Source organism: Balaenoptera musculus, chromosome 11 (assembly GCF_009873245.2).
Source record: "Balaenoptera musculus isolate JJ_BM4_2016_0621 chromosome 11, mBalMus1.pri.v3, whole genome shotgun sequence".
Taxonomy (NCBI): Eukaryota; Metazoa; Chordata; class Mammalia; order Artiodactyla; family Balaenopteridae; genus Balaenoptera; species Balaenoptera musculus.
In genome coordinates this window covers 88,575,253-88,601,714 of record NC_045795.1, presented here as the reverse complement: position 1 = coordinate 88,601,714, position 26,462 = coordinate 88,575,253, and the positions used below count along the sequence as shown (strand labels likewise).

Genomic DNA, 26,462 nt, shown 5'->3' with positions numbered 1-26,462 from the left:
AATCTAATATAATGCATGTTCGTTATGTATCAATCAAAAAAAGAAAAGAAAAAAAATTTTCAGAACTCTTCATTGTTTTGCCAAAGTATTTGTATTTTAAATAAGTAGGCACATTCTTTCTTCTGAAAGCTATAACAAGACAGAACTGAAAGTGATTTTGTTTCATTATCTGCTGAGAAAGTAGATATGGTCATACTGTTATTTGACAATTTCTAGATTAATAGTCATAAGCTTGTGTGAGTAATAGATATTTTAAAATAACTATCATTTTAATTTTCAATCTCATCATCGAATGTGTTCAGTTAGTATCTGCTTGTCATTGACACTGTACCTATTGTCATACAAAGAAAAATAAAACAGATGTGTTTCTCAAAAATAACAATGAGCACGAAGGCTTCCTCAGTATTTGCTATGTGAAAACAATAGTAAACAATACTTTGGGAGTGTTGTTTGTGTGGCAGTCACTGTGCTAAACATTCTCTATGTGTGTCATTTAATCTACATAAAAATCCCCAATGGTCGGTGCTATTTTCATCCCCATTTTACTGATGAGGAAACAGGTTTTAAGAGGGTCAGTAATACACCAAATCACACAGCTAGTAAATGGCAGAGCATGAATGCAAACAAAGACCCTCTGGATCCAGAGTTTATAAACTTTCACAGTGTTCTACAGATAAGTAATATCCTACTTGGTAGACGCCATTGATCTCTTTCAATTACAACCAACTACCATTAGTTCCATTTTGCAGTTAAAAACCTAAGCTTCAGGAGATTCCCAGCTGTATGATCTTGAGCTGTTTAGTGAATCTCCCCAAGCTTAGGTGCACAGCCTAGCTGGGACTCCAGGTCTATATGTCACCAGTATGCCTACCCTGATACGAGTGGGTCTAGGGCAAAGGAACTAATAGAATCAACACACATATGTCTCCATATTGTAAATGCTCTAAATCAAGCTGATCAATTGACCAATAAGATCTGTTCCATTATCCTACTTTAACAAAGACATTCAAAATGACCAGGGACGGGACTTCCCTGGCAGTCCAGTGGTTAAGATTTCACCCTCCAGTTCAGGGGGTGCAGGTACATCCCTGGTCGGGGAGCTAAGATCCCACATGCCTCATGGCCGAAAAACCAAAACAGAAAACAGAAGCAATACTGTAACAAATTCAATAAAGACTTTAAAATTGGTCCACATCAAAAAAAACTTAAAAAAAAAAAAAAAAAAAAAAAGACCAGGGCTCTAGGTTCCGATTGAGGATTTGGGACTTCTTGGAGCTCTATGCCGGAACACAGTGGAGTGGGGAGATTAGGCCTTCAGCCCTGGTCCATCCCTTCTTTTCCACACCCAGCCCATCTGGGAAGGGCTCAGAGCTGACTGCACAGGGGATTTTTCTGGTCTTGGGTACTGAAGCTTGGTCGAGAACCTGCAGTGAGCCAAGTTCAGGCTTTGCATGTGTCTTTGGCCCTGCGGATTTCTCAAATCATGGACACAGGCATGCCATAGCAGGTCCTTGTAAAGAGCAGAGCACAGTGGGGAGCCCCTGTTGCCTGGATCCAAGGGAAGTCCTGAACTGCAGCCTGTGCTCTCAACCACTAGGTCCCTGCACCTGTTTCTTCTCAGGGAGAGGAACCTTCCTCCTTGGGTGCATCCTCTATGTCATTCAGTTGTCTTATTTTTTAAACCTTATTTTTATATAATTAACATAATAGCCCTACAAATATTACTTATGGCTTTTCCATAAATCTAAGCATAAATCAAATTGCTTTGAAAGATGCAATTTTGGATTTCCTGGTTAGATCTATCTTGTCAGTCCAGCCACTTACCAACTCCACTTTAGCCATAACGAGGGTGTCTAAACACCGTGTCCCAGCAAACCACTGCCTTCAGCATTGCCTCACAGTTGTTTTCACTTACTCTCAATTGGGAAACCATTGACTCTCCACTTGATTGTGGGCTCAGGTTCTCCTTCAGACTCACACAACAGGATACCACTGCTCCCAGTGCTATACACGCCACTCTGAGGTTTCTTTGTCCAGCGAGGGGGCTCTGGAAATAAACTGAAGAGCTCATCAGCATTTTCTCAATCACAGAAGGTCCAAAAATGTTAAGGGCTGTATTTCTAGTATGCACCAGCAGATGGCAGACACAACAAAGTGTTTCACACTAGCTGTTTTTCATAAATGTTCTCTAAGGCAAGACGGGCATTGTTTTTGCCTGGAATAGGGTTTGTGTGTTTATGTGCTTTTATGTGTGTGTGTGTGTTGCAATCTGGAATCTTAGCATGTATAATAAAATCAACACACTAAAAATAGTTACCTACAGTCACTTTATTTAGCTACACAAGTATCTATCTCATTACAGAAAATGAAGGAGGGGTAAACATGTGAAGTTTATTGAGTGCAAGTCATCCAAAGTGGCTGATATTCAAGAAATATATTTTGAAAAATTTTTAATGAAATTAAAATGTTCAGCCATTATTTTAAATATTTCTTAATTAATGACTCTATAGCATTTATCTGTCCATATCTAATTATCTATCTTAAGAATTTGGGAGACATTACTTCCTAGAAATTTTTTTTTGCAAGGGGGTGGGAGAAGGAATCCTGAAACCAATATTTACCTTTTTGCCTTCAAAACAATGGAGGAAAAGATAGATTTAAATCATATGCTTGCATCTTTCTATGCCCTAATGCTCCAATCTTATAATTCTAAGTGGTGCTTCAGTATAGAAGGAGACATTCTTTAGTGCAAACATTACTGTCATGTTTTGTCACCTTAAGTATATTACTATGTCAGGAGTGAAGAAAAGATTCATATTAAAGTGTGGATGCTTTGGGTAATTTGATTTCAGAGAAAACTGCACAATACCGGCAGGTAGTAATTCCCATCAAGTGTTGCTTGTTTATTTTCCCCAAGACATTTCTGGATTTCTGTTTTTAGTCAGAAAGGAAAGTCTTTAAGATACATATATGTATAAAATGAAAAATGTCATTTAAACAATTTTTTAAGGAAAAGAGGGATTATGTGGAAAAAAAAGAAGTCTATAAATTCACCAGGGAAAACAAAAATATACAAATATCCCTGGCAAGTTTAAGTCCGAGCAAGAGACATGGCTTTGTAATTATTCAACAGGGTGTGGACTTGTTAAATTCCAAGTTATATATGTGTCTTCATAATCTACAATTTGTAAATATTTAGTCATTTAGTTTAAAATGCAGTAGTCCAAATTATAAACTGCACATGACCCTCCGAGGTGAAGGGTTTTAGTTTTTGTGTGTTTGTCTGCATTTTTTATGTGACTGTTACTTTCTTTTGGTCTTTTCATACAACCACAGTGAAATTAAACATTTGAGTTAGAGAGAAAACATGAAATTTTTCTTATTCACGGTAGAAAACTAAGACTATTGCTTTCAGAGCATGTAAAAATACAGGAGATCATGGGGAAATAATATATAGCATGGTGACTATAATGGATAAATACTACTGTACTGTTTATTTCAAAGTTGCTAAGAGATTAGATCTTAAAAGTTCTCATCACAAGAAAAAAATTGTAACTATGTGGTGATGGATGAAAACGACACTTTTTGTGCTGATCACTTTGCAATACATACAAATATCAAATCATTGTGTTGTACACCTGAAACAAATGATGTAATATGTCAATTATATTTCAATAAAAATAATAAAGGATACCATGTAATTATGACCTTTCTCTAAATCTTTATGAATAATAAAATCAAGATCTCCATTTCTATTCTCATCCTACAAATTTCATTAATCCTTCAGTATCTGTATTTAGATCTACTACTGTTAGATCTTAGGTAAAGGGTGCTTAAATGACCATCTTATCCAACCATTTCACCTTACAGATGGAGAACTGAGCTTTGGAGAAGTCATCTAACTTGCCCAGGGTCACCAGGAAAAGAAGCTCCACTTTCTGTTCTTGCCATTCCATGGACCTGCAGACCTATTGGATGCTCAGCACCGAGACTCCAAAGTAAACGTGGTGTTATTTCTAACTCATTACTGTTTCACTAATTTGGATCACAGATAGGAACCAGGGCCAAATAGCTTTACCAACTTTCACTCTGTGCTTCGAAATCCACGCTTCCCCAACAGCTATCAACTGACTCAAGAGGTTTTGCGTATTCACTAGAAATCATCGTTCAATTGCACCTGAACCCTTTCTCATAAGCTTTGTTTATAAAAGTTTGGAAATTTGTTTTTATGCTTCTCATCCCTGTTTCTCCTGAAGAATTAAGCTGTTCCTGAGCAAAGGTAGAATTGGCCGTGCAAGGTGAAAGGAACTTCACGCCTGTCTTGTTCAGAGCATCTTCTTCTTGGGCCTGTCATGACACTGCTCTCATCCCAGCCCAGACTGAGAATCTCACAATTGGGATCCGTAGTGAGAGCACCTAGACTAGATCACTAGATTAGTGATCTCTGAAGAGCCAGGGCAGAATTGTTCTCTTTCTGGTGACTCCGCTGCTTTGTATAGGGGAACAAAATCTGCCACCCCAAAATATTTCTTTGGCATGCAGATTATTTTGAGCTGAAAACAATCAAGGCCCGAAAGACTCAGGAAGAAACTCTGACCTCCCCCCTAACCGCCTAAAATAGTTTAGATAGAAGGCCTGTTTCTGGAAGAGAGCTACTACAGAAATATCTGCCAAGAACATGGGCTAGTTGTGGTAGGGGCAGCTCTGCAGGGCCTAGAGATTAGAGTCCTCCCTGTGTCCCACTGTCTCTGTCTGGCCCAGCAAACATCTGCGCACCAAACATTTGCTCTTCCATCTCCAGTCTTCCTTGGAGATGCGGTCCTGTCCCCCTTTGAAGTGCCAAACATCCTCTTTTGTCTTTAGCTGAAGACGGTATTTAAGATGAGGCTTTGGCCATTTGGGTGAGTTACTCAGTTTTTCTGGCTCTCTCCCATGTATACATACTATTACACTTTTGTTTGATTTTCTCCTGTTAATCTGTCTCATGTCAATTTAATTCTTAGATGAGCCACAGCAAAATAGAAGGAAAGAGGAAAATTTCTTTCTCCCCGACACCGGCACAATGAGAACAGATGCATGTGGGGTAATTTTGAGTTGAACTGAAATGACTGATCCCCAAAGACTCCAGTAAAAAAGGCATAGAGAAAAAGGAAGGGGCCTTGGACAGGAGGGAATCACTGACTTCTGGTCACTCACAATCTCATAATTTCACATCTTGATTGAACATATTAACCTCGTTGCTACTTTGTTGACAATAGGACGCATGGTGAGCCTGAGGACACCGGCTACAGGACAGGAGATGTCTGGTGTCTGAAGTGAGGCTAAGGGCATGCAGGGACAGAGAACAGATTTTTCCAGAGGTTGGAACATGCAACTCTATTCCTGACAGGTAAGATCTATTTGAAAGGATGAAAAAAGGGCTCAAGAGAGAAGAATGATTAAAATGGAGAACTCTGAGAGAAAACAACATCATGGAATCCCAGTCTTGTATCTATTATCCTAAGATCTACGGTAACTGATGAAAACAACTTATGTTGAAACTTTACTCATTTAGTCATAATTGTAAATTAAAAAATAAGATGATAAAATTCTCTCACACTGCTCAAAACTGAGATGCAAATGTCTGAACATTTAGAATGTAATAAGAGATGTTTTTCACTAGAAGGAAAACAAAATAAAACAGGAAATTTGGTACCTATGAAACATACAACACAGGTTATTTTCTTATAACAGATTTCTATAAAATATCTATAGTCTAACAAATCAAAAATTATTAGGTTCAGCAAACTTGAATTTCATTGCAACTTTTTGGAAATAAATTTATTTGAAAATGAGGCTTTCTTAAATAGATCAGTGACTGAATTGCATTTGAGTTCATGACATCTTTTTAAAATGCAGCAAAATTATGGGTATATAATTATGTATAAATACTTTCCTATTATACTTACTAAGTTTCAAAAGCCTTACATGATACCAATGTTTGTGTTGTAAACTTTTGTAACGTGACTTTATATAATCAGTGGAAATGCAACTGTGGTCATACTTTGATTTCTGGATTTAGAAACTTTTAGATGCCATTTTAATAGATCTCTTTTCATTGAATGTGTAATATTATATTTGGACCATGGATTCCTAGAAAGGATAGATGTGCCTCATCAAGACATCCCGGCTGTTGTTGCTTATACATATTATAGGATTTGAAAGTGCAGTTTGTTTTCCTACTTAGAATGTTGTAGCCTAAATTACGGAGTTTGTGTTCAGTAATAAAGAAGAAGTATCACAGATATAGAGAATACAGTAAAATACATGCTTTTACTTAAGCACAATGAGTGTTTTCAGAATGGGCTAGATTTTCAAAGTTCACGGTAACACTGCTCTTTTCCTATACGGCTAATCCTTGTTATTTAATTTGAGTGTCCAAGCGAGAGACAAAGAAAGGGAAAGAAGAAGGTGCAGGAAGGCAGAAGGAAACTGAATGAAAGTGAACTCCTCCGTCCATATGATTAATGAAGGATATATTTACTGCTTTCACACTTAACAGAAAAAAGACTTCTTGAGCTCAGTTTGCTTTTCACTCGCATGTGTGAAGAAAAACTCCTGAAACATACAACTGAGGGCACATTTAGTAGTTTCTCATTAAGGATAAAGGATTAAATGTTCCTCATAAAAACATTATTTACATCTCAATAGTGCTAATAGCTGTTTTATGAATAGTGAGGACAATTTGCTCGGGAAACCTATATTCCTTTGGAGTCCTACAGTCAACATTTTAAATCGTGTAATTAATTTTACATCCTTGATTTTGTTCCTTTTGCAACCTTTGCAGTTCTTCTGAAAGCTTCAGTCTTATAGTCAAGAAAACCATGGCCAGATTGTTAAAATATTCAGCTACCGTAGCAATGTTCCAGCCATCTGGAAGGATTTCTAATAGTCAGCAACTTGGAGTGGAGCAGCTAACAATGAGACCTGTCCGGTTCCTGGGTATGTGCTGGAGCTGGTGGGGGCGGGGGGCTGGGTCAGGGGGTTACAGAAACACACCCCTGTTGAATGGTATAGCCATATTATGTACAGGCATCAAACGATGACTAAAATTAGAGAAAAAAATGAATCTGCCAAACTCTTCCTCTCTGAATTTCTTAGTGAATAATTTAATGTCAGAGGAATATGTCACTGTTGGCAAATGTTGATATTTATCCATAATACTAGGCTTTCTCCTATACAGGTTTTGCTTGTGTTGAACTCAGGGAAACGATATTCTCCTCTTTGGTTTTTCATTCTTCCTAACTTAACCAGTCACACACATTGTGAGAGAGGTCTTGGAAATACACTGCTCTTCCAAACAGCAGCATGATTAAAACAGTTATCTTAACACTTACTTGTGAATATAATTTGGGTCTGAGTATTTTTTTGTTCCACTAATTAAAACAGTGGGCCTTTGCTTAGGCATTCCTTGTGCAAAATGAAACTTTAAGAGGTGAACTTTATTGGAATAAAAATGGAAGACTTAGAGCACCAGTTCACTAAATGGAAACCTGAAGGAGACCATTCCTTTCAATAGTTAAGCCTACACGGCACTAAATAAGTACAAATGCAGTAATCATCCCATTAATTTGATCAATACAGTCAACCAAACCATACACAGAAACCTCAATGTGATCAGAACCACAGAAAATAGTCTGCATCAATCAAATTCACAGGATGACTGGGTAACCTTTACATCTGCCCAGCAGGCAGAACCCTGCTATCTACATATTGTGGCTTACCTTCTTTTTAAATGGTGACATCATCACCTACTTATTTCTATGAGTACAACAAACAAGAGCCCAACTTCTATTGCTCAAAAGGCTTGTTTACAGAAAGATGACTTGAATATAACGTGTTTTTCTGGACCTTTTGACAGAGAAATAACACTTATACCATACTGTCTATGTTTCTTTCCCCATTAGTAACATATGAAACATCATCTGAACCCAAGATATGGACTCCCAAAATAGGAAAGAACTAAGACAATAATTTGTCTGACTCCCTCAATTCATTGGTGAAGAAATGGAGGTTCAGAAAGGTGAAATAAATTGGGCAAGGACACAGGACGTTAATGAAAGGACTGGGAAAGTCCAAGGTCTCTTCCAGGCCCATCATCATACTTTCTCCCATGGTAAGGCTTACTTCTTTTAAGATTTCATATTATGCAGTGTCACACGTATATTAACATAAAATTTTCTTCTCATAATATGATGATATAGGAGATTAGGTTTAGTGACTATTCAAATAAATAATGGAAGTCATCTGTGTTCAGTCCCTAACCAGAGATCTTTTCTTGTCATTTGTCCCTTCTATGTGGTTTTGTGGGGTAAATGACAAACCTGATTAATTGAAGTGTAATATATTCCATTGCTCTCTCTAGAATTAAAAGTTGAAACAGCTTACCTGTTTTAACATATATGCATTAGAGGTCGACTACATATGGATTCCTTTTTTGTTTTTTAAATAGAAGAAAAATAAATCAACGTGGGAAACGTACCTTCTACTATAACGTGAAAATCATGAATGGCTGACCCCAAGAAACTGCTGGCTGTGCAGCGATAGTTTCCTTTGTCCCGGTAGGAGACATTCTCTATCTTCAAAGTTTTGCCATAATTTTCTTTTGTTTCTCTTCCCTTTGGTAAATCACCTCCCATTTTGCTCCAATCAACCTGTGGAGTTGGTCTGTGAAACAATACATAAATGATAAACATTTATTTTAAGTGAAAAATAAAAAGTAAAGAAATCCACAGGACACATCCCTCACTGTGGTGCTTTTAGGTCTTGCCTCAAGAGTTCCACTGAAAAACATCAGGCTTCCCAGTGCACAGACCTGCCCACCACCATCCATGGCGAACAGCAGGGTTGGATCAAGTCTCTTTCATTGCAAGCTCCTTCACTAAGCTGCTTCCTCAGAAATCCTCTATTTCCTCTACTGAGAGGGCTAACTCCATGTAAGTGCTGAATAGATATGGTTAGATGAATGATAGATTACTGGACCTGTAGAAATATTACAAGATATTTTTCAAGTGTGCTATCTCCTTGTGGGTGGTTTGAAAGAGCCAGAAATAACGGCCCTCTTCCCTAAAAGAGTTTGAAAAACACGATAAAGTAAGGCCCAGCAGCAAGTAGCGGGAAACTGTGGTACCCCCTTTAATCCTTATGAAGCTGATATTGGACAATAAAACTCAGGTGTGGGAGCCCAATGTGCTGTCTGGAACAAGGAATAGCTCATTATAGGGCAAGGCGGGCTCTGCAGCACAGACCTGGCCACCCAGGTAGCTTTCCACCCTGATGGGGAATACACCAATAGAGGAATGAACCAAATCTCCCTTGCTTAGAAAGATTAGATCACCCAATCAAAACAAACAAGTGATAAAAGAACAAAACAAAAACCAAACTGATAACTTGTCACACACCAACACAATAACTTTTTACACCTTATTTGGGTAGAAAACAAGAAGGAGGATTCAAGCCAGCTGGGTTTAAAACAGAAAAATCCCACCTCATGAAAACCAGACAACTGGGAGAAGTGGGACCCTCTAGACTTCTGTGATTTAAAAATGATGTGCAAAACACTGATGCCTGATTTTATTATATGTGCTGCCGAAGCGAGCACCTGATGCCTGATTTTAACTGATAGATTTTTTTTTTTTTTCTCCTCTTCACTTGGGCTATATGACTGAGTGGAAGACACACTTTTGTTGCTTTTATTGATGATTTTTTTCCTTCCCACTATATTTCTTTTTATCATTAATGCCTGAAAGTTATTGAGTATGTTCTAAATGTGGTCATTACTATCATCATTTTACCAGTGAGGATTCTAAAGTTCAAGAAGTTAATTTGTTTCAAGTCACTGGGGTAATAAATGACACATTGGAACTTGAATTTGCCTGACTAAACTTGCTCTTTTGATCAGTGTGTTCTATTTTATTTGTGCTTTTCCTACTCTATTTTTTTTCCTTTCTAACTGTGTATTCTTGGAATATAGGCTTGTAGGCAACTTGGTTACTAGTTAATAATTGAACAATTCATATTGTTTGTGTCAATTATCTTAAATTGTATTGTTAGGCGGTGGTTAAACTAATTCAGTTATTATACAAAAAATATTAGAGGTAAAGATGAAGGTCTTTTACACACATCTAGACTCTTCCCCTTCCCTCGAGGCTCAAGTACTTACCAGCCTTACAGATCTGGAACCACTACCTTTTATTTTACCAGGCTTACAGTACATGGCACACTTCTGTAGGAAACAGTAATGAAGCTCAGACAGGTAGTTGTGAGAGTATATTAGCCATTGGCTTCCTGAGCACACCACCCAACAGGATGCATAACCCACGCCTCCTAACTGCTTGCTTTGCACTCCATCTGTCAAAACGGCAATTTGCCAAATTACAGGCTGCTCTGGACCTCAGTTGCTCCAAATCAGGAGTTTTTCGTGAGTCCATGCTTTAATAGTACAAGCATCTCACTTGCTGTAAAATCTTTTTTTTTTTTTTTTGGTTAGGCCTTGGAAACCAGTCTGGTCCTCTAATACCTATTCTTTGAAAGAACGGGACAAAATGATTATCTGTAAGTATCATATGACTATGAGACATAATTCATCTAAGGACACATCTATACCATTGCAAGAAGGTCCAGCGATATTCTTGCTAATTTCTTTCTTTCTTTTTTTTTTAATTTAATAAGCATTTACTAACAGCACTAGAACAATAAATTTTTGAAGGAAAATATATTGCTTAATCCATTCTTATACATAAATATACACCACGTCATCATCTCAAGCTTTTGTTCCGGTCTTTGCCCAGCCAACTTTGATTCTTATACTTCCTTTGTTTGCAAAAGAATCGTACCTAGCTTAAACTCGTGAATTTACAAAACAGAGAGAAAAGAGAGAAAATTTGAGCCCAACAGTCAGCAGAGGGGATTTGCCTTTAATCCTTCTGAAGCTTTCACAGGGTGTGACTGAGTGTGCACTGGCCCATGAATATGGTCTTTTCCACTGAGGGACTCGCTGTCTGCACTTCTTCTGGGGAGGGAACACTTTTCTTTTCTTTTCTGAATGAAATTCACAATGTCATTTTAACTATTCTCAGTTTCCACCTTACAGAATCTGTAGAATCTGAACCCTTCAACCTTTCCCTGTGAAAGCCTTCCCATTTTACTTAACGGTGTCAATATTTTCATTATTAATAGCCATTTTCTGAAACATCTACTATATCCCACTTCTTTAGATTCAGGGGTAATGCCATCCTTTGTTCACCCCGCCTTTAACTGAACAAAACAGTTCATTTGGTTGAAATATGCCAAAGAAGTTAAATTTAGAGAGAGTTTAGGGTTCTGGAGACAAATAGGATGGGATCCCAGCCTCCACTTCATACTAAGTGTAGAGAGGTGAATTCAACTCTCTGGTCTACATTTGCCTAACCTGCAAATGGGAATAACTGTCATGAGAAACAGTGAGGATAAAATGAGCTAATGTATATATGTCAATGCCTAGAGGAGTGGGAGAGGGAGGGTGGGAGGGAGACGCAAGAGGGAGGGGATATGGGGATATAAGTATACGTATAGCTGATTCACTTTGTTATACAGCAGAAACTAACACAACAATGTAAAGCAATTATACTCCAATAAAGATGTTAAAAAAAAATGAGCTAATGTAGGTAAAGGGCAAAACATAGCACCTGACACATAATAAACAGGACAATGTCCTCATTATATTATATTTGCTACGGCGGTTTAAAACTTCTAAGGAGGAAATTTTTCAGGTACTCTAAAAGTTTTACAATGTATCACCTTCACCTGAAAGGCAACCAGATCAGCCAGGATTCCCAACCCAAACCCACGATGAGTAAGAAGAAACCACTTCAGGTGAAACTCTTCTGACAAGGCATCAGGCATCCTCAGGTCCCCAAAGACAACACATATTGGCGTTCACTTTCTTCTTCTATATTGCCTCATGACATTGCATTTTCCAAAAAGCACATGAGAGCCTTTCTATTACATTGAAGACAATCCATGCAGTCGCCGGCACACTCAAGAGGTAAGTTATAGCATTTGCGAGAAATAGGAAAAAAGGATTACTGACATATTCTCCCTGCCCAAAGAGTCAACCAAGAATAGTGATGAACCTTGAAAGAATTTCATTTCTACCACTATAAACCCATATGAATAAGAACAAAAGAGTAGGCAGCTACCAACATGATTCAAACTGAACCTGAGTCTTTCATCTCCTCACATAATACAGAGACCAAATTCCCGAACAGAGGCCATGTCCCTGCACGTCTAATTAATTTACGATGATACACTTCAGCAATTTAAGACAGATAAGCAACCTGAATATTTCTGCTGGATGGAAAGAGAAATTTACAAAGCTTAGGGGTTGTAAAACCATTAAAATCTGCTCCTTTTCTTCATAATCCAATTTAAAGCCACCCATTCAGAATATACACTGGATTATGAATGAGTATGAATTTCAAACTCTAGTCCATGAACCAGATGCCCAGCTATGCAAAGCCCTTAGTTTACAAACTGATTATGTAAACTCGCGTGCTAGGAAGGTGGAATGTATTTTCTCATGGTATTCCCCATGGCAGGGATGGGTATGTGGCGGTAAGCATAGAAGGATGATGATAGGAAACAGGTGACCTTGTATGACCAAGTATTAACTAAGATGGTCCTTGTTTACACTGACTTACGGTAGTTACTCAATAAAGTCACAATTTCAAGAGGTGACCAAGCGAAGACTCCTTAGCCTTTACTTGGAGGATTTGGAAAAGTGTACTTCTTCAGTCATGAAAAAAGTTTGGTTCATTAGTTCTGATGTGAAACTCTCTTAAATTGCATGATCTGGACCTGCTTGTGTGCGAAGGACAGGTGGGTGAAATAATAGATAAATAGGGCTCCGTGGAACCTGAAAAAACATTAACAAGCAGGAGCAGGACACACAATACAGCAGAGAGACATAAACCTTTGCACTAATAGTGATGGGCTGACTCCTAACAACCTCGTGCTCTAAGGATGGCATCCCACTGCTGACTGAGGCAAGGAGAATGCTGTCACTGACACCTCCGTTCACACTTTCACCAACTGACAGAGCGATCTAATTATAAATCAATCTCAGTCACAGGCTGAAATCTGTAGAGTGAAGTGCAAATTACTTTCTCCAGGAATGTAGTAACAGGATTTTTTTTTTTTTAAAGAAATCATTTTTAAAGATGGATGCAGGCACACCCTTCACTGCTACCTTATTCTTTACAGAACAGAATGGAAAAAAATCAGGAACGGGGTCAAGTTACTCACAGGCCTTCAGCAAAACACTCGAGCAGCAGGGTGTCCCCTTTGAGGATGGTAACCGAAGACTCACTGCTGCTCTCGGGAGAAGGCAACAGTAGTCTGGGTTTCCTTTGCTTGATTGAATTCGCTACAAAGCAGAACAGAAAAGGCTCAGATTTTTTTTTTTCAAACTAAGAAAAGTAAACTCCTTTGGCACTCAATCTTTCTTAAAAAATATTTAACCATATGGACCTATGTATGTGTATGTATATTTACACACACATTTTAATTTATTTTCACACATTTACTTCACATGTATTTCACACATTTTAATATATTCCCATTTAAATAGATTCCACTCGTACCACGAAGCATGGGTTGCCCTTCAGATGCATTAAGTGTTGCATCAAGTTTTATAAAGGTTATGATTTAACCCATATCTTCAAATTCAGAAGTTCAAACACTGTTCAAGATAATTAGTTTCTTGATGAAAGTCCTTAAGTTAATTGACAGTCAATGGTTTTATATTCTATATTTTAATCATACCTGTTCATGTTTGATGGCCGTGTGTATTTTTCTTGAATTTAAATGTGCCTAAATATTTGACAAGCTTCCTGGGCCCTGCACCCAGAAATTCTGATTCAGGAAGCCTGTGGTGCACACCAGGCATCCATGAATTTATCAAGCTCTTTAGGTGACTCTACTTGCAGTCTCAGGCCCTCAAAGACAAACACCGTTGTAGGAAAGATTCAGAAGCATTCTCAGTAACTGCGTAACGAAATGTTCCATTTCTTATTTTCCTAAGAATACTTTCAAATAAAATGGAAAATGAGGAAACTTCCATTTTCAATGCAAACTTTGATTTCATTTCCAAGTGTTCACACAAATTATGTTTCACATCCAATGTCAAAGTAATTTGACGCGATATGCAAAGAGTAAACAGGTGACGTGCTGTTATCAGAGTAGACGAATGAAAGTTACTGGCAGCAGTGTGTACCTCGCTATAGCTTCCAAGTGTTTATTTCTTGAAAAATAATTTTGAACATGTAGTATGTGCAATGATTTTTACTGAGTGCTGGAAAGATATGACAATATATGTTTGTGTTTTTGACCTCAAAGGAAATGATGTTGGCCATATATACCTAGTCAGTCCATTTTCAAACTGAGGGTGCACCAAGAGGAGCCCTCATCCAGCCCTGCCGATGTTACCAGTGTATTAGATATCTAAGTTAGCATGGAGGGTTCAATGCTGGTGCCAATTTTAAAAGGAATATTTGTCGCATTCAAGCAAATGATTCTTTCCTTTACAGAAAAACAGCCTACTATATATAATTCAGGTTTACTCAGGTATCTTCCATAGAACACTACTGTGGTAAGTGCTCTACGGGAAACAAAAAAATAAATAAAAACCTTTTCATAGACAAATGAGTTTGGAAAATGCTGCAACCTGTATTCTTTCTCAGTGAGTCACAATGCGCAGTTGTGTATTATGTACTCCAAGAGGTCTTGCAAGGAAAATAACCATTTAACTTTCTTACACCCAACGCCTTCCCTAGGTCTATTACACTCGACCAGTCCTTTTTCCTTTTCTTCGTATAACAGCTCTGAACCAAACTGCTGATCAACCATGAGAGACATTTTGGGAGACCTATAATAATTACTCCATTAAAAATGTGTTATATATGTGTTATGTATTTACTTATGTTAATTATATCATGTATAAGTACATAGGTGTATTTATATAGTCATGCATTTATAAATATCACTCCTTTTTACATATATTTAATGGGGACGGGAGAAAATAGAACCCTCTACGCTAAGGAGTTTTCCTTACTAAGAATATTAGTATTTTAATAAACTCACGAAGGTATTAAAGGAAAAATTCAAATTCTAAGATGACAATGAGCTTCCGTAGGTGAAAATAAATGTCAACATTCTGCACGTCATCAACTTACCCTTGGAACCAATTTCTGTGGATGAACTCGAGTCATTAGCATGCTTTACTGAAATAAAAAAATGGAAGAAAAAAACTCACAAACATAATGGTAGATGTGGATATCAAAACAGAATGAAAAGCCATAGTTTTCTCTTAGAAAAATTACAAAATGAGATATAACCATGCTTCACTAGAACAGCACCTTTGGGGATATAGTTGAAAAATATTTATAACGAGCTTAACCTTGAACTACTACAGATGAAATCCAGGTGGAAAAGATACAAATTATAGCTCCATTAAAGAGAACTGAGGTTGCCAAAAGGATGCTATAGTGAAGCCCTGGCATAGTGAATCTACACACAATGATGACAAAATTATGAACCAAATTAGACAATGGAATGGTCATGCCAACTTTTGACTCTACCAGAGCCCATTACTCAGTCAGTGAACTGCTGGAGATTATCTCCGCCCTTTGAATCTATGGTTCCTTCTCCCACTAATAAGGACTGTGTTCAAATGTAGGAACCCAGACTGGCATCTGCAGAATCAAGTAGGATAGAGGAGCAATTCAAATAAGTTTGCCAATTTGGGAAGGACAAAAAAGCTTGATGTGATAAAAATTGTAATACTGCTTCTTTTTATTTTTGACTCTGTTCTTTTCTCCCACATTGTCAGCCTGCCGGTTTATCCAAAATCACAGAGATCCAGAGCCTGAGACTTGCTTAGAAAACCCTGGAATTTCCTCGTGTATTTCACCCAGGGGAAATGACTAGACCTTCCAGACGTCAAGTGAAATACATTTGTACCTTGAATTGAGATTTGATTTTCTGGATGCAGGAGACAGAGCTACCGTCGATGTACAGCTGCAGATGCCTCTTTCTTTGGGACGACATCTCTAGAGTTGAACTAAACGCTGGTGGAAAATATCAACCCAGCTCTAACTGGCTTCAACCAGAATAAAATTATAGACACATTTGTATTCCCCAATCATGCTGGCGTGATAAATTATTTGGACTTACAACTGTTAACTGTTAGTTTCATAGGCATTTTCTGCACAATAGTCCTTAATCTTGGAAATGCAGCAAAGCAACAGTAATCATTCCGACTGTCTTTTTCTTCCACATTTGCGAAGTACAGATCTCCCTTCTGGCTCATGTATACTCTTTCATCTTGTTCGATGTGTTCTAATTCTGGAAAGGAAATATCTTGTTATTAAAAGGGGCAACTGTCCTTTATCATGTCTCATCTCCTTTTTTCATCATCCTTTCCTTTATATTAATTTCATTTTATTTTTCATGTGGGCTCTTCCTATTCCTCTCAAGTCTGGTCTTACTATAAAAGCAATTAGTGAGTAAGAAGTAAAAGACAAAAAAACAACAACAAAACCCTTGGGAGTGCACTTACGAGTCTGGGCATTCTACCTCTCCTGACCATCCAGGACTCTACCTGTGCCTTATGGGTCTGCACTGGCTTATCTGAAAACTGGTCCAATTCAGATAATGGCCTAATTATTACTCTTATTTTATTAGGATCATATTTCTTTAAAACAAATTTCCACAGAAGTGTGTCTGAGATATTAATCTCTCTTCCATGGATGCAGCCTGGAAAGTTCTAGGATGAATGGAATCTGGAACTTTGGCTGCAGCCAAGAGTAGCTTCTTTTGCTTTCTTTCAAATGCTGTACGATTATTATTTTTCTCTGTGGGACACAATGGAAAAACATTTAGAGAGCCCTGCTAAAGGCACATGCCAGAAGTAGGCTTTACAAGAAGCTGGAATTCCAACTCAAGAATTGGTAAAAGTTTTTGACAAATTAAACACAAAAGTTAATACTAATTTCTATGTGCGTCACTGTATGACGTGGGTACAACATTATTAAAAGAGAAATTTAAAGCTAGCAACATAGATACAAGCCATCCTCAGTTTTGACATGGATAATATCCAAAGGTAAGTTGTTTGGAATACAAAAAGTATTTCCTTCATAGACATACTTTATCATATCAATAGCCTCTACTCTTTCCAGATATGACAAAATCAAGAAACATATTTAGTGGTTTTCTAGTGCTTTCATGTATATTTAGAACTTAGAGAAGACAACAGATAGAAATAGTTTTTAAAATCTACTTGATTTCACATTGACAACCGTATATTAATTTTTTGTTTGTTTGTTTGTTTATTTATTTATTTATTTATTTATTTTTGGCTGCGTTGGGTCTTCATTGCTGCACGCGGGCTTTCTCTAGTTGCAGTGAGCGGGGGCTACTCTTCATCGCCGTGCACGGGCTCCTCACTACCGTGGCTTCTCGTTGCAGAGCACAGGCTCTAGGTGCACGGGCCTCAGTAGTTGTGGCACACGGGCTCAGTAGTTGTGGCTCGAGGGATCTAGAGCGCAGGCTCAGTAGTTGTGGCACACAGGCTTAGTTGCTTTGCGGCATGTGGGATCTTCGCGGACCAGGGCTCGAACCTGCGTCCCCTGCATTGGCAGGCGGATTCTTAACCACTGCGCCACCAGGGAAGCCCCGTATATTAATTTTTTATCTTTAATTCCAGTATGTTATTTTACATGATGCATGAAATTAAAATGTCCCCTTAGAATAGAATAGAATAGAACATTACTTACCAATATTCATCCAATAAATGTGTAAAGGTGGGAGGCCTTTGGGAGGGTTGCACGGGAGGACAATTGGATCGCCCTCCTCCACTTCAAGAGGGTCAATTTTTTCTTTTGGGAATTTTGGAACATCTGGTATAAAAAATCATTTAAAGACATTATTTAAAATTTATGTTACAAGTAATGTTTTAACGTTACAAGTAATATCTTAAAGCGTTCTTCTTTTTAAAAATTAGAGTATTTTTAATAAATTCAACACCCCAAATCTTGGTTCTCGTATCTCTCCTGAAGAGGAAAATACTGTTAAAAATATGTGGTGCATCCTTATACAACCTTAAAAATATTTCTGCATTCTGTAACTGTAGACAACAAATATCTTTGCTGTGACATCAATAAGGCAACAGTATGCTTGTGCATATTTCTCTGTGCAGAGATGTAAGCGCTGAGTCACAGGAGTCGCTCGTATTAAGTTTTGATAGATAAGGAATCTTTTTTCTCCAAACACTGTGGTTTATTTTTAGGGAGATACTTATTTTCTGTCTTTTGCTTTATTGTGAAGCCCTTGAATGTAATTGGCAAATATTCCATTCAGAGCATAATCAAACTAAATAAACAATTCAAAGCCCATGTGGGGAAAACGGTACGAATGCAATGAAAAGCCAAACATGATCACTATATGTTGCAAAGAGAGTCATTCACATTGAAATCACTCCCAGTAAATGAAAATATCAAGTGAAATGGAATTGATGTAGGAAAGGAGAGTTTGCAGTATTTCAGCATATTGTTTCTTTCCCATGCTGGAATCAATTTCCTAAAAATCAGTGCATTGGGACTATAAGTCACAACTGGGCAGAAGTTGAAATCCGACACCAATGTTTGATATTTTTATGAAGTTATTTATAAAATAGTTTTAGGAATATTCAAAATATATTCTGCCTCAACATTATTTGTACCTTTCAACTTTGTTATGGGAATTTGCATTATAGAATTACTCAGACTCTGATGGACGAGAAGGACCTTAAGAAGGTATTTATAACCTTCCTGACCTGATGGAATTTATTAGCAGGTTTTCCATCTTTGTATCTCATTCTTAAATTATGGTTCACAGAAGATTATCATTATTCTTGGGAGTCTAAAGATATACTCATTTATTGTACAATTTCTTGAGAAGCTTTGTGCAGTTCCTGTATATTTGTTCCCTTGCCCCTCACCCCTTTACCTAACTGCTTGTGATTGAGGGAATTTGCTGACATTTCTTATCGATGCACTAGCTGGTTACAGTGAATTGCTTTTTGTCTAAATTCAGGGACCTTTCAAGGCTTAACATTGCAGGGGGCAGTGTGGTTATTACACTGCCTTTGCCAGTTCAAAAGGCAGGCATCAGTCATGTGACAGTCCTCTGTGGAGTCCCTCTTGGTCAACTCATTGTAACAGATTTCTCCTGGTGAGTCTGGAAATACATTTGAGATGGTAACTATCTTGGAATCATCCTTTTGCTCTAGGTAGCATGAAATTTCCATCAAAAAATGGGACAGAATGCTGAGTACATTCCCTACCTTTACCTTGTAGGTAAAATATCAATACCACCTATCTGGTAAAAACTTAGCTGTGACTGACAAAGGTTATGCAAGTCATTTTGCAGAAAGTATACCCTATGCAAGTAAAGTAGAGTAACTTACAAAACTAGTATGTACCCTAAGCTCTAAATTCAAATCACCTTTTAGTGAAACTTGCTATAACTGAAGCCTGGTGTTTGTTGGTATTGAAGTTAGCTGTGTTGCATGGTAGTTATCGAATCTGTTTATATACAGATACAAGCAGCAAAAGAGGAAGGGAAACATAGATTAGGAAATGGAAGGAACATGTAATCCTGTTCTATAACCAGCAAACTTTACAGTGCCAAATATGAATATACAGTTTTCTGGGTGGTATCTATTGTAAAGTAGCTAATTAAGTTGCACAAAGCCCTAATTGGAGAGCTGCCTCTTCAGTAAAAACTTAATAATTCAAACAGATAGTATCACCAGTGAAGCACTATTATCCTTGCATTAATTAAATCTACATTATAAAATTCTAATTACAAAAATGTAACTACGTTATTCAACTGGCTTCCAAGGCATCAATAATAAAAAATAAATAAAATAAAATTTAGAAGTCTACAAAACCTTTATCACATACCATAAATCTTTGGAACAGCTTTAACCAAAGATGAAATTAATACCTGGAAACAGGGAAGAATATTTATATATTTAATAATTTAAGGTCTAAGAATAAACACTGTAAAGGACATAAATTTGTCAGGTTTTCTTAAGTCTTACTCTTTGATTCTGAAACTATTTAGCGAGTCTGATGCAAAGCTTAAAAGGGAACATGTTAACATCCACAGATAAATGTGAAATTTAATTACTCCAACTTAACAGCAGGCATGAAGTTGACCTTAATTCAAATAAAGAAATGAGTCTATTTAAAAATAACTCCAACCAATGACTTTTGCTAATTGTGTTTCTCTGGTATAAACATTAGCATTGTTGAGTCTGGACAGACGCAATACTTTAAAAAATGAATTGTAAACGATTGTTTTTCTTTTGCGTGAGTCAACTACCCTGCTTTAGCTTACCAACACATTTCAAATGAGTGCTCCGACATCACCAAAAACAAAATCATTTAATTGTGTTTCAGTAAGACTGGACTTGACCATGGAATGGTCTCTTTGCAAAGGGATCAGAACCAACTTCTACATCAGCATCTACCTAAGTAGGACTTTAAAAATGTTTGGAAATCCCATAATAATCAAGTCTAGATGAAGCTATATACATTTTGTCCCTATCAGTCTACCTGCATCAGAAAATCAAGCAAATCATAGCACTCATCTCTTTACTGTTCTCCAGCAAGTTTCCACATTTATTATTCAGTGTAGCAGACAGATTTCTAGTAACAACTCCAAGGGTACAATTTCCTGAAAACCCATCTAGCATGAAAAACCTTTCCTAGAGACAAAGTAGCTACATGCTAGTCTACTTATTGGAGCTATCAACACATGGCAAACCTGCAAATACAAAATCTCTAGGGGCTCTACAACTTGAGATGCTGACAATTGGTTTTGAAACTCATCATCTCAATTCTTTCAACTTAATATACTGAAAAAAAAAATAACATCTCTGTACTTGAAATACAGAGACTTCTGAAAAAGGTATTTTTTATCTATAGGATAGCCTACAGGATAAACTAGGCTCTAGCCCAGACACTAAAACTAACGGCTATGTAGCTTCAGACCAATATCTTTACCCTTCTGTGCCCCCTTTTACTTTTCTCTGGCGTCCTAGAATCCTTTCAACTCATCTCTCTGGACTCCTCAAAAGTCTCACTAGGTTAGAAATTTCTTAAGAGCAAGCTGTAGAGTCCCACCATTCCAACACACTTAACAGTAAAGAACTGTAATGAAATGGCATCAGAGTAATTTAATTAAATACAAATCTTTCTAACTAATCACTTCAATGAAAAGATACTGGTGACTCAACCACCATCAAGTTATGTAAACTACAGATTATCTTTCTCTGGCACCCAAAGAATAAAATCAGATCTCCCTATATTCTCTACCTCTCTGTGAGTCTGATAATTACTGCCAAGGTATGTTCAACAAAGAAGTATAACATTTTCTAACTCATCTAGAAGATGTGTCAACAGAACGATCAAAGCATAGGCAACACTGTGTAGCACCGCGTTATACACGTGCTCTGAAACCAGCTGCTTAGGACTGAATCCTGGCTTCGTCACTTACTATGTGACCCGGGCCTGTTACTTAATGTGCTTCAGTTTCCTCACTCATAAAATGGAAACTGTCATGACACCTAATACATTGATTTGTGTCAAAGTTTAAATAAACAATTTCATATAAATCAATTAACATAGTGCCGGGCACTTAAAAATCACTCAATATATGTTGGCTCTTATTCAAATGTTTTCACTTTGCATGGTACACCCAACCACATTGTATAGAGATGAGATGGGCAACGGGACAAAGAGCTTTCCTTTGCTGCTGTTTCTGATTTTTCGTGTAGCCTATATCATAACAACTTCTGCAATTTTATGCAACTATTTGGAATTAACTTTATTAGAGAAAATAGGGAGGGGGCCAGAGGGAAGAAACACGATGTACTTCATGGAGAACCTATGATTTGTTTAATGAATTATTCTGTGCTGCCCTTCCTATGCCAAAGAACTTTATCTATTTTGATTTCTCACTGTTTACAGGACTGGCCTGGGGAGCTTTTGAGTGCCTTTCATTTCCCTTGAATGTGCTCGGCAAATTGCTTACAGTCTGGCACCATTATCATGAATGCATGCTACTGAGCTCACATGCTGTATCACCCTTAACTCCAGTTTCTGTCTGCAAAGAGATTTAATTGATTCCCATTTCCTGTGGTGTACTCCATTAACCCACTTATAAGTACAGAGAAATAACATTGCCTTTCAGTCTATGAACTCACACTAAGGAAGGACAACCACTTCAGCCCATTTCATTCTAGTCATTCACATACTCTGACGGATGACAGCAAAATCCTGGGCCTTAATTAAACCTTTAAAACTCTAAGTTGCACTCTCAACTGAACAAATTGATCTTCTTTGGTTGGTTTGCATATATTAGTAGAAGAAGTTAACATATGCTACTGGACCCCTGCTTTTGCTAGCCCTCCCAAATCAGAGCAGTAAATAGCCAAGATATGTCTTAAGGAAATTGACCTGAGGAATCTGAGGAAGCTGTACAAATGTAGAAACCCAGCACATTAAAAATTCAAGTTGGTTTCCATTAAAACAGTATTCAGATGATTTCATCCCTAAGCCTGCCATTTCTTACATTACTTTAATAGTGTGTAGATATTGCATTATTACTTTTATTCATTCTTTTATTCTTTAGTCTATGAACTAATAAGTCAATCACCAATAATATGCATTCATGCAGCATCAAGACAATGTAGAGGAGGAAGAATAAGACAGGATGCTATCTTTCTCACTTTTAAGCATCCTGATTAATCATATGACAGTCAAAACACTCCCCCAAACAGTAAATAATGCTTTTAAAATGCCATAGAATTTACACGTGGATATTCCTAACATTACTAATTATTGCTAACGTTTCTTCTTGTAATAGTCAAAAGTTAGAAACAATCCAAATGGATATCAGCTGGTGAATGGATAAACAAAATGTGGCATATCTGTATCATGGAATATTATTCAGCCATAAAAATGAACACACTACTGATTTATCCTACAACATGAACAAATCACGAAGAACAGGCTAAGTGGAAGAAGCTAGATGCAAAAGATCATATATTGTATGATTCCATTTACATGAAATGTTCAGAAAAAACATTCATAGAGGCAAGAGTCAGACTGGTGATTGCCTGGGGCTGGGGGTGGGGAGAGACAGCACCTACAAATGGGCACAAGGAATCTTTTGGGGATGATGGAAATGTTCTAATACCGGCTTTTAATGATAGTTATACTAAAAATTTTTATGAAAAAAAAAATCACTGTGTACCTAAACACATAAAATTTATGATGTGTAAATAATACTTCAAAAATTATTTAAAGAATCCAAGGTAAGGAAAATTAGTACAGGCTAAGATGGACTAAGAATGCTAAATGGAGAAGGCTGATCTGTGCCCTGAACGATGGATAGTACTGAACAGCCAGAACAATTCTTTATAGCATCATTTTAACTCCAGTGACGTCTGTCATAATGAAGGCAAGAATACAGCTCACCTTCTCCCCAGACCCACTCACCACACCCACAGGATTTAAGTTTCTTGGTACAGTCTTTCTTTTGTTCACTGCTATATCTCAAATTACTAGAAGAGTGTCTGCCACATGAAGGGAGCTTAATAAAGATCTGTTGAATAATTCACTAACTCTCCATGCCATATCTTGGAAAATCCATTTAGTTAAATGATTTTTCCCCATGTTTGAAAATAGCACGTTGTGTTTGGTTGGTTGTTTTTCTTTTACTCTTTCTTTTTCCAGCAAACTCAACTGCAATTTTGTTAAAAGCAGAAAAGTAAACATTGTGTATAAAGGTCTGTTTGTAGGGAGTAATAACCACATTTTTAGCTACTGTACTTGTGTTCAAACTTAGGTGGATCAAGCCTTTAAGGTTGGTCTAAAGAAAAGTTTAAGAAATGAGGGATACAAACTCTAAAACTCAAATTACAAAGTTTAATATAAAAGAAGAATCAATTCTTTACAGCTTAAGAGAAGAATCAATTGATAAAGGTGGTAGGAAGCTTTAAATGGTCTCTGATTTATAAACTCCTAAGAATTGGGGTGGCAGTCCTATTCAACATGTAAATGATTACAGAAAGCTGTTAGATGATGAAGTAATTTCAGGAGGGGCTGGAAATGATGCATAAGAAACCTAATTTATTTTGCTCTTTTCTATAGCAGCAGAAAAGATGGAGCAATTACCCACTACATAGCTCAGATTCAACTCTCATCTCTTAACTACAATACTAGCAGATTCTGGCCAGAATTATCCTTACATTGTTCATGTCTTCACTTGGTCTGCTTAGATAATGAGAGAAAACATTTTTTTAAATCCTCATTGTAGAATCTTATACTAAAATGTGCCATTTCTTTCTCTGCAATAGATCTAGCAACTGCCTTTTTCCTTTGTGTCTCCATAGCAACCACTAGAATTCAGGTTAGGGATCACCCTCGTGCCTTGTCTTCTACAACAGATTTTTAACATCTCCCTTTCTCTCCCTCTCTCCCATCTTATTTCAGTCAGTTAGGTATATATTATATAGTTACAGTTCTATGTTATAGACTATAGTATAGTTATATAATATAGACTGTAAGTATAGCTTTATAGTTATATGATTTTATGATTCTTAACCACAGTTTTCTGACCCAGAATTCATGAACATTTCCTACTGAGTATCATTTCAAACCCAAACTCCAGAGGCCAATTTTCAACACTGTATGCCACTGCTCTGTCCATTATTATTCTATAATATCACACTTAATAACCCAGGATATCTAATTAAGACAAATCAGTATGCTACATACTTATTAATTTTATATATATTAAAAGACCATTTATAAAATAAATGTAAAGAATAAAAAAAAAAAGAAATACAACACTCTACCTACCACCCATCATAAGAAAAACATAAAATCACCATTATCTTTCTGTTTGGTGCAGATCCTACCCCTTCCCCATTCCATCAGAGGTAACTACCATCCTAAATTTTGTTTTCATCATTTTCTTGCTTTGCATTATAATTTTACCACATGAAATGATACTCCTAAACAATATGTTATTAATTTTTACATATACTGACCTTAAATAAATAAAATCACCCTTTTTTCCTAAGATTTACTTTTATTGTTCAACATATTCTTAATGTTCATCAATTTTCACTGCTGAGTAGTAATTTTTGTATGAATATACCACAATTGTTTCATTCTATCACGAATGAACTTAAGTTTTTTCCAGTATATTTTAAAAATACAAAACTGCTACCACAGCTATTCCTGGTGCACGTGGGTAAGGGGCATATGCACATGAGCAAACAAATGGAATTTCTGGGTCATAGGTGAGAACATCTTTAATTAAGGAGGCAGTGACAAATATTCTCCACAGTCCAAGCAGTAAACTATTCTCATCAGTGGTGGATACGTGTTTTTGGTAGCTGCACATTCCCACCTAAAATTGTTACTCTCAGACTTCGTTATATTTCCCAATTTTGTGGGATCAAATGCTTTTATTATTTGAGTTACAGTAGATCTATTTCTGATTACTAATGATATTAAAAGCATTTTCATATTTTTATTCGTCATACCAGTCTGAGGTGCAAGTTCATGTCTTTTACCACTTTATTTTTTGTTTTTTTCTTAGAGGATGGTAAAATTATTTATAAATACATTAGTATTATCTTTAGTTATATTCATTGGCAATGATTTTTTTTCTGGGTTGTGGCTTACCTTTTCCCTTTCTTCCTGGGGTCTTTTGATGAAAGGGAATCTAAAAATCAAATGTAGTCAAATTATCCTTAATGGAGATTTAATTCGTCTTGTTTAAGAAATCTTTCTCTACCCTGATGTCATAAATACATTGTCCGAATCACTTTCTAAGTTAAAAAAATTTTTTTCCTTGCAAAGTTAAGCCTTTAATCCACTTGGATGTATTTTTTATATGATGTGACCTAGGACTTGAAATAAGTGTGTCTCTATGTGGATAATCAGTTGTTCCATACCATTTAGGGGGAGGGAGGGAGGGAGGGAGGGAGGGAGGGAGGGAAGGAAGGAAGGAAGGAAGGAAGGAAGGAAGGAAGGAAGGAAGGAAGGAAGGAAGGAAGGAAGGAAGGAAGGAAGGAAGGAAGGAAGGAAGGAAGGAAGGAAGGAAGGAAGGAAGGAAGGAAGGAAAGGAAGGAAGGAAAGGAAGGAGGGAGGGAAAGAAAAGAAAAAGAAAAGAAAGAAAGGGAAGGGGAGGGAAGGGAAGGGGAGGGAAGGGAAGGGAGGAAAGAAAGGAAGAAAGAAAGCCCATGCCAGCTCTTTCACACTACTTTCACATATATGAGGGCTGGTTTATGGGTCCTCCATGCTATTCCACTGGCCTAT

General features: G+C 37.1%; 1 protein-coding gene across 10 annotated transcripts in view; it reads right to left on the bottom strand.

The window, feature by feature from the left end:
* CHL1 (cell adhesion molecule L1 like) overlaps positions 1–26,462 on the bottom strand; it is a 202,911-nt gene that overhangs the window by 45,359 nt on the left and 131,090 nt on the right. For 9 of the 10 annotated variants that reach the window (XM_036869264.1, XM_036869258.1, XM_036869261.1 and 6 more), the window contains 6 exons: positions 17,853–17,975; positions 16,252–16,422; positions 15,252–15,299; positions 13,324–13,444; positions 8,522–8,706; positions 1,916–2,047 (listed from right to left, as the gene is read on the bottom strand). In XM_036869264.1, the coding sequence (XP_036725159.1) occupies positions 1,916–2,047; positions 8,522–8,706; positions 13,324–13,444; positions 15,252–15,299; positions 16,252–16,422; positions 17,853–17,975 (780 nt within the window). The remainder of the gene's footprint in view (positions 1–1,915; positions 2,048–8,521; positions 8,707–13,323; positions 13,445–15,251; positions 15,300–16,251; positions 16,423–17,852; positions 17,976–26,462) is intronic. The other variant, XM_036869265.1, reaches the window with a different exon arrangement.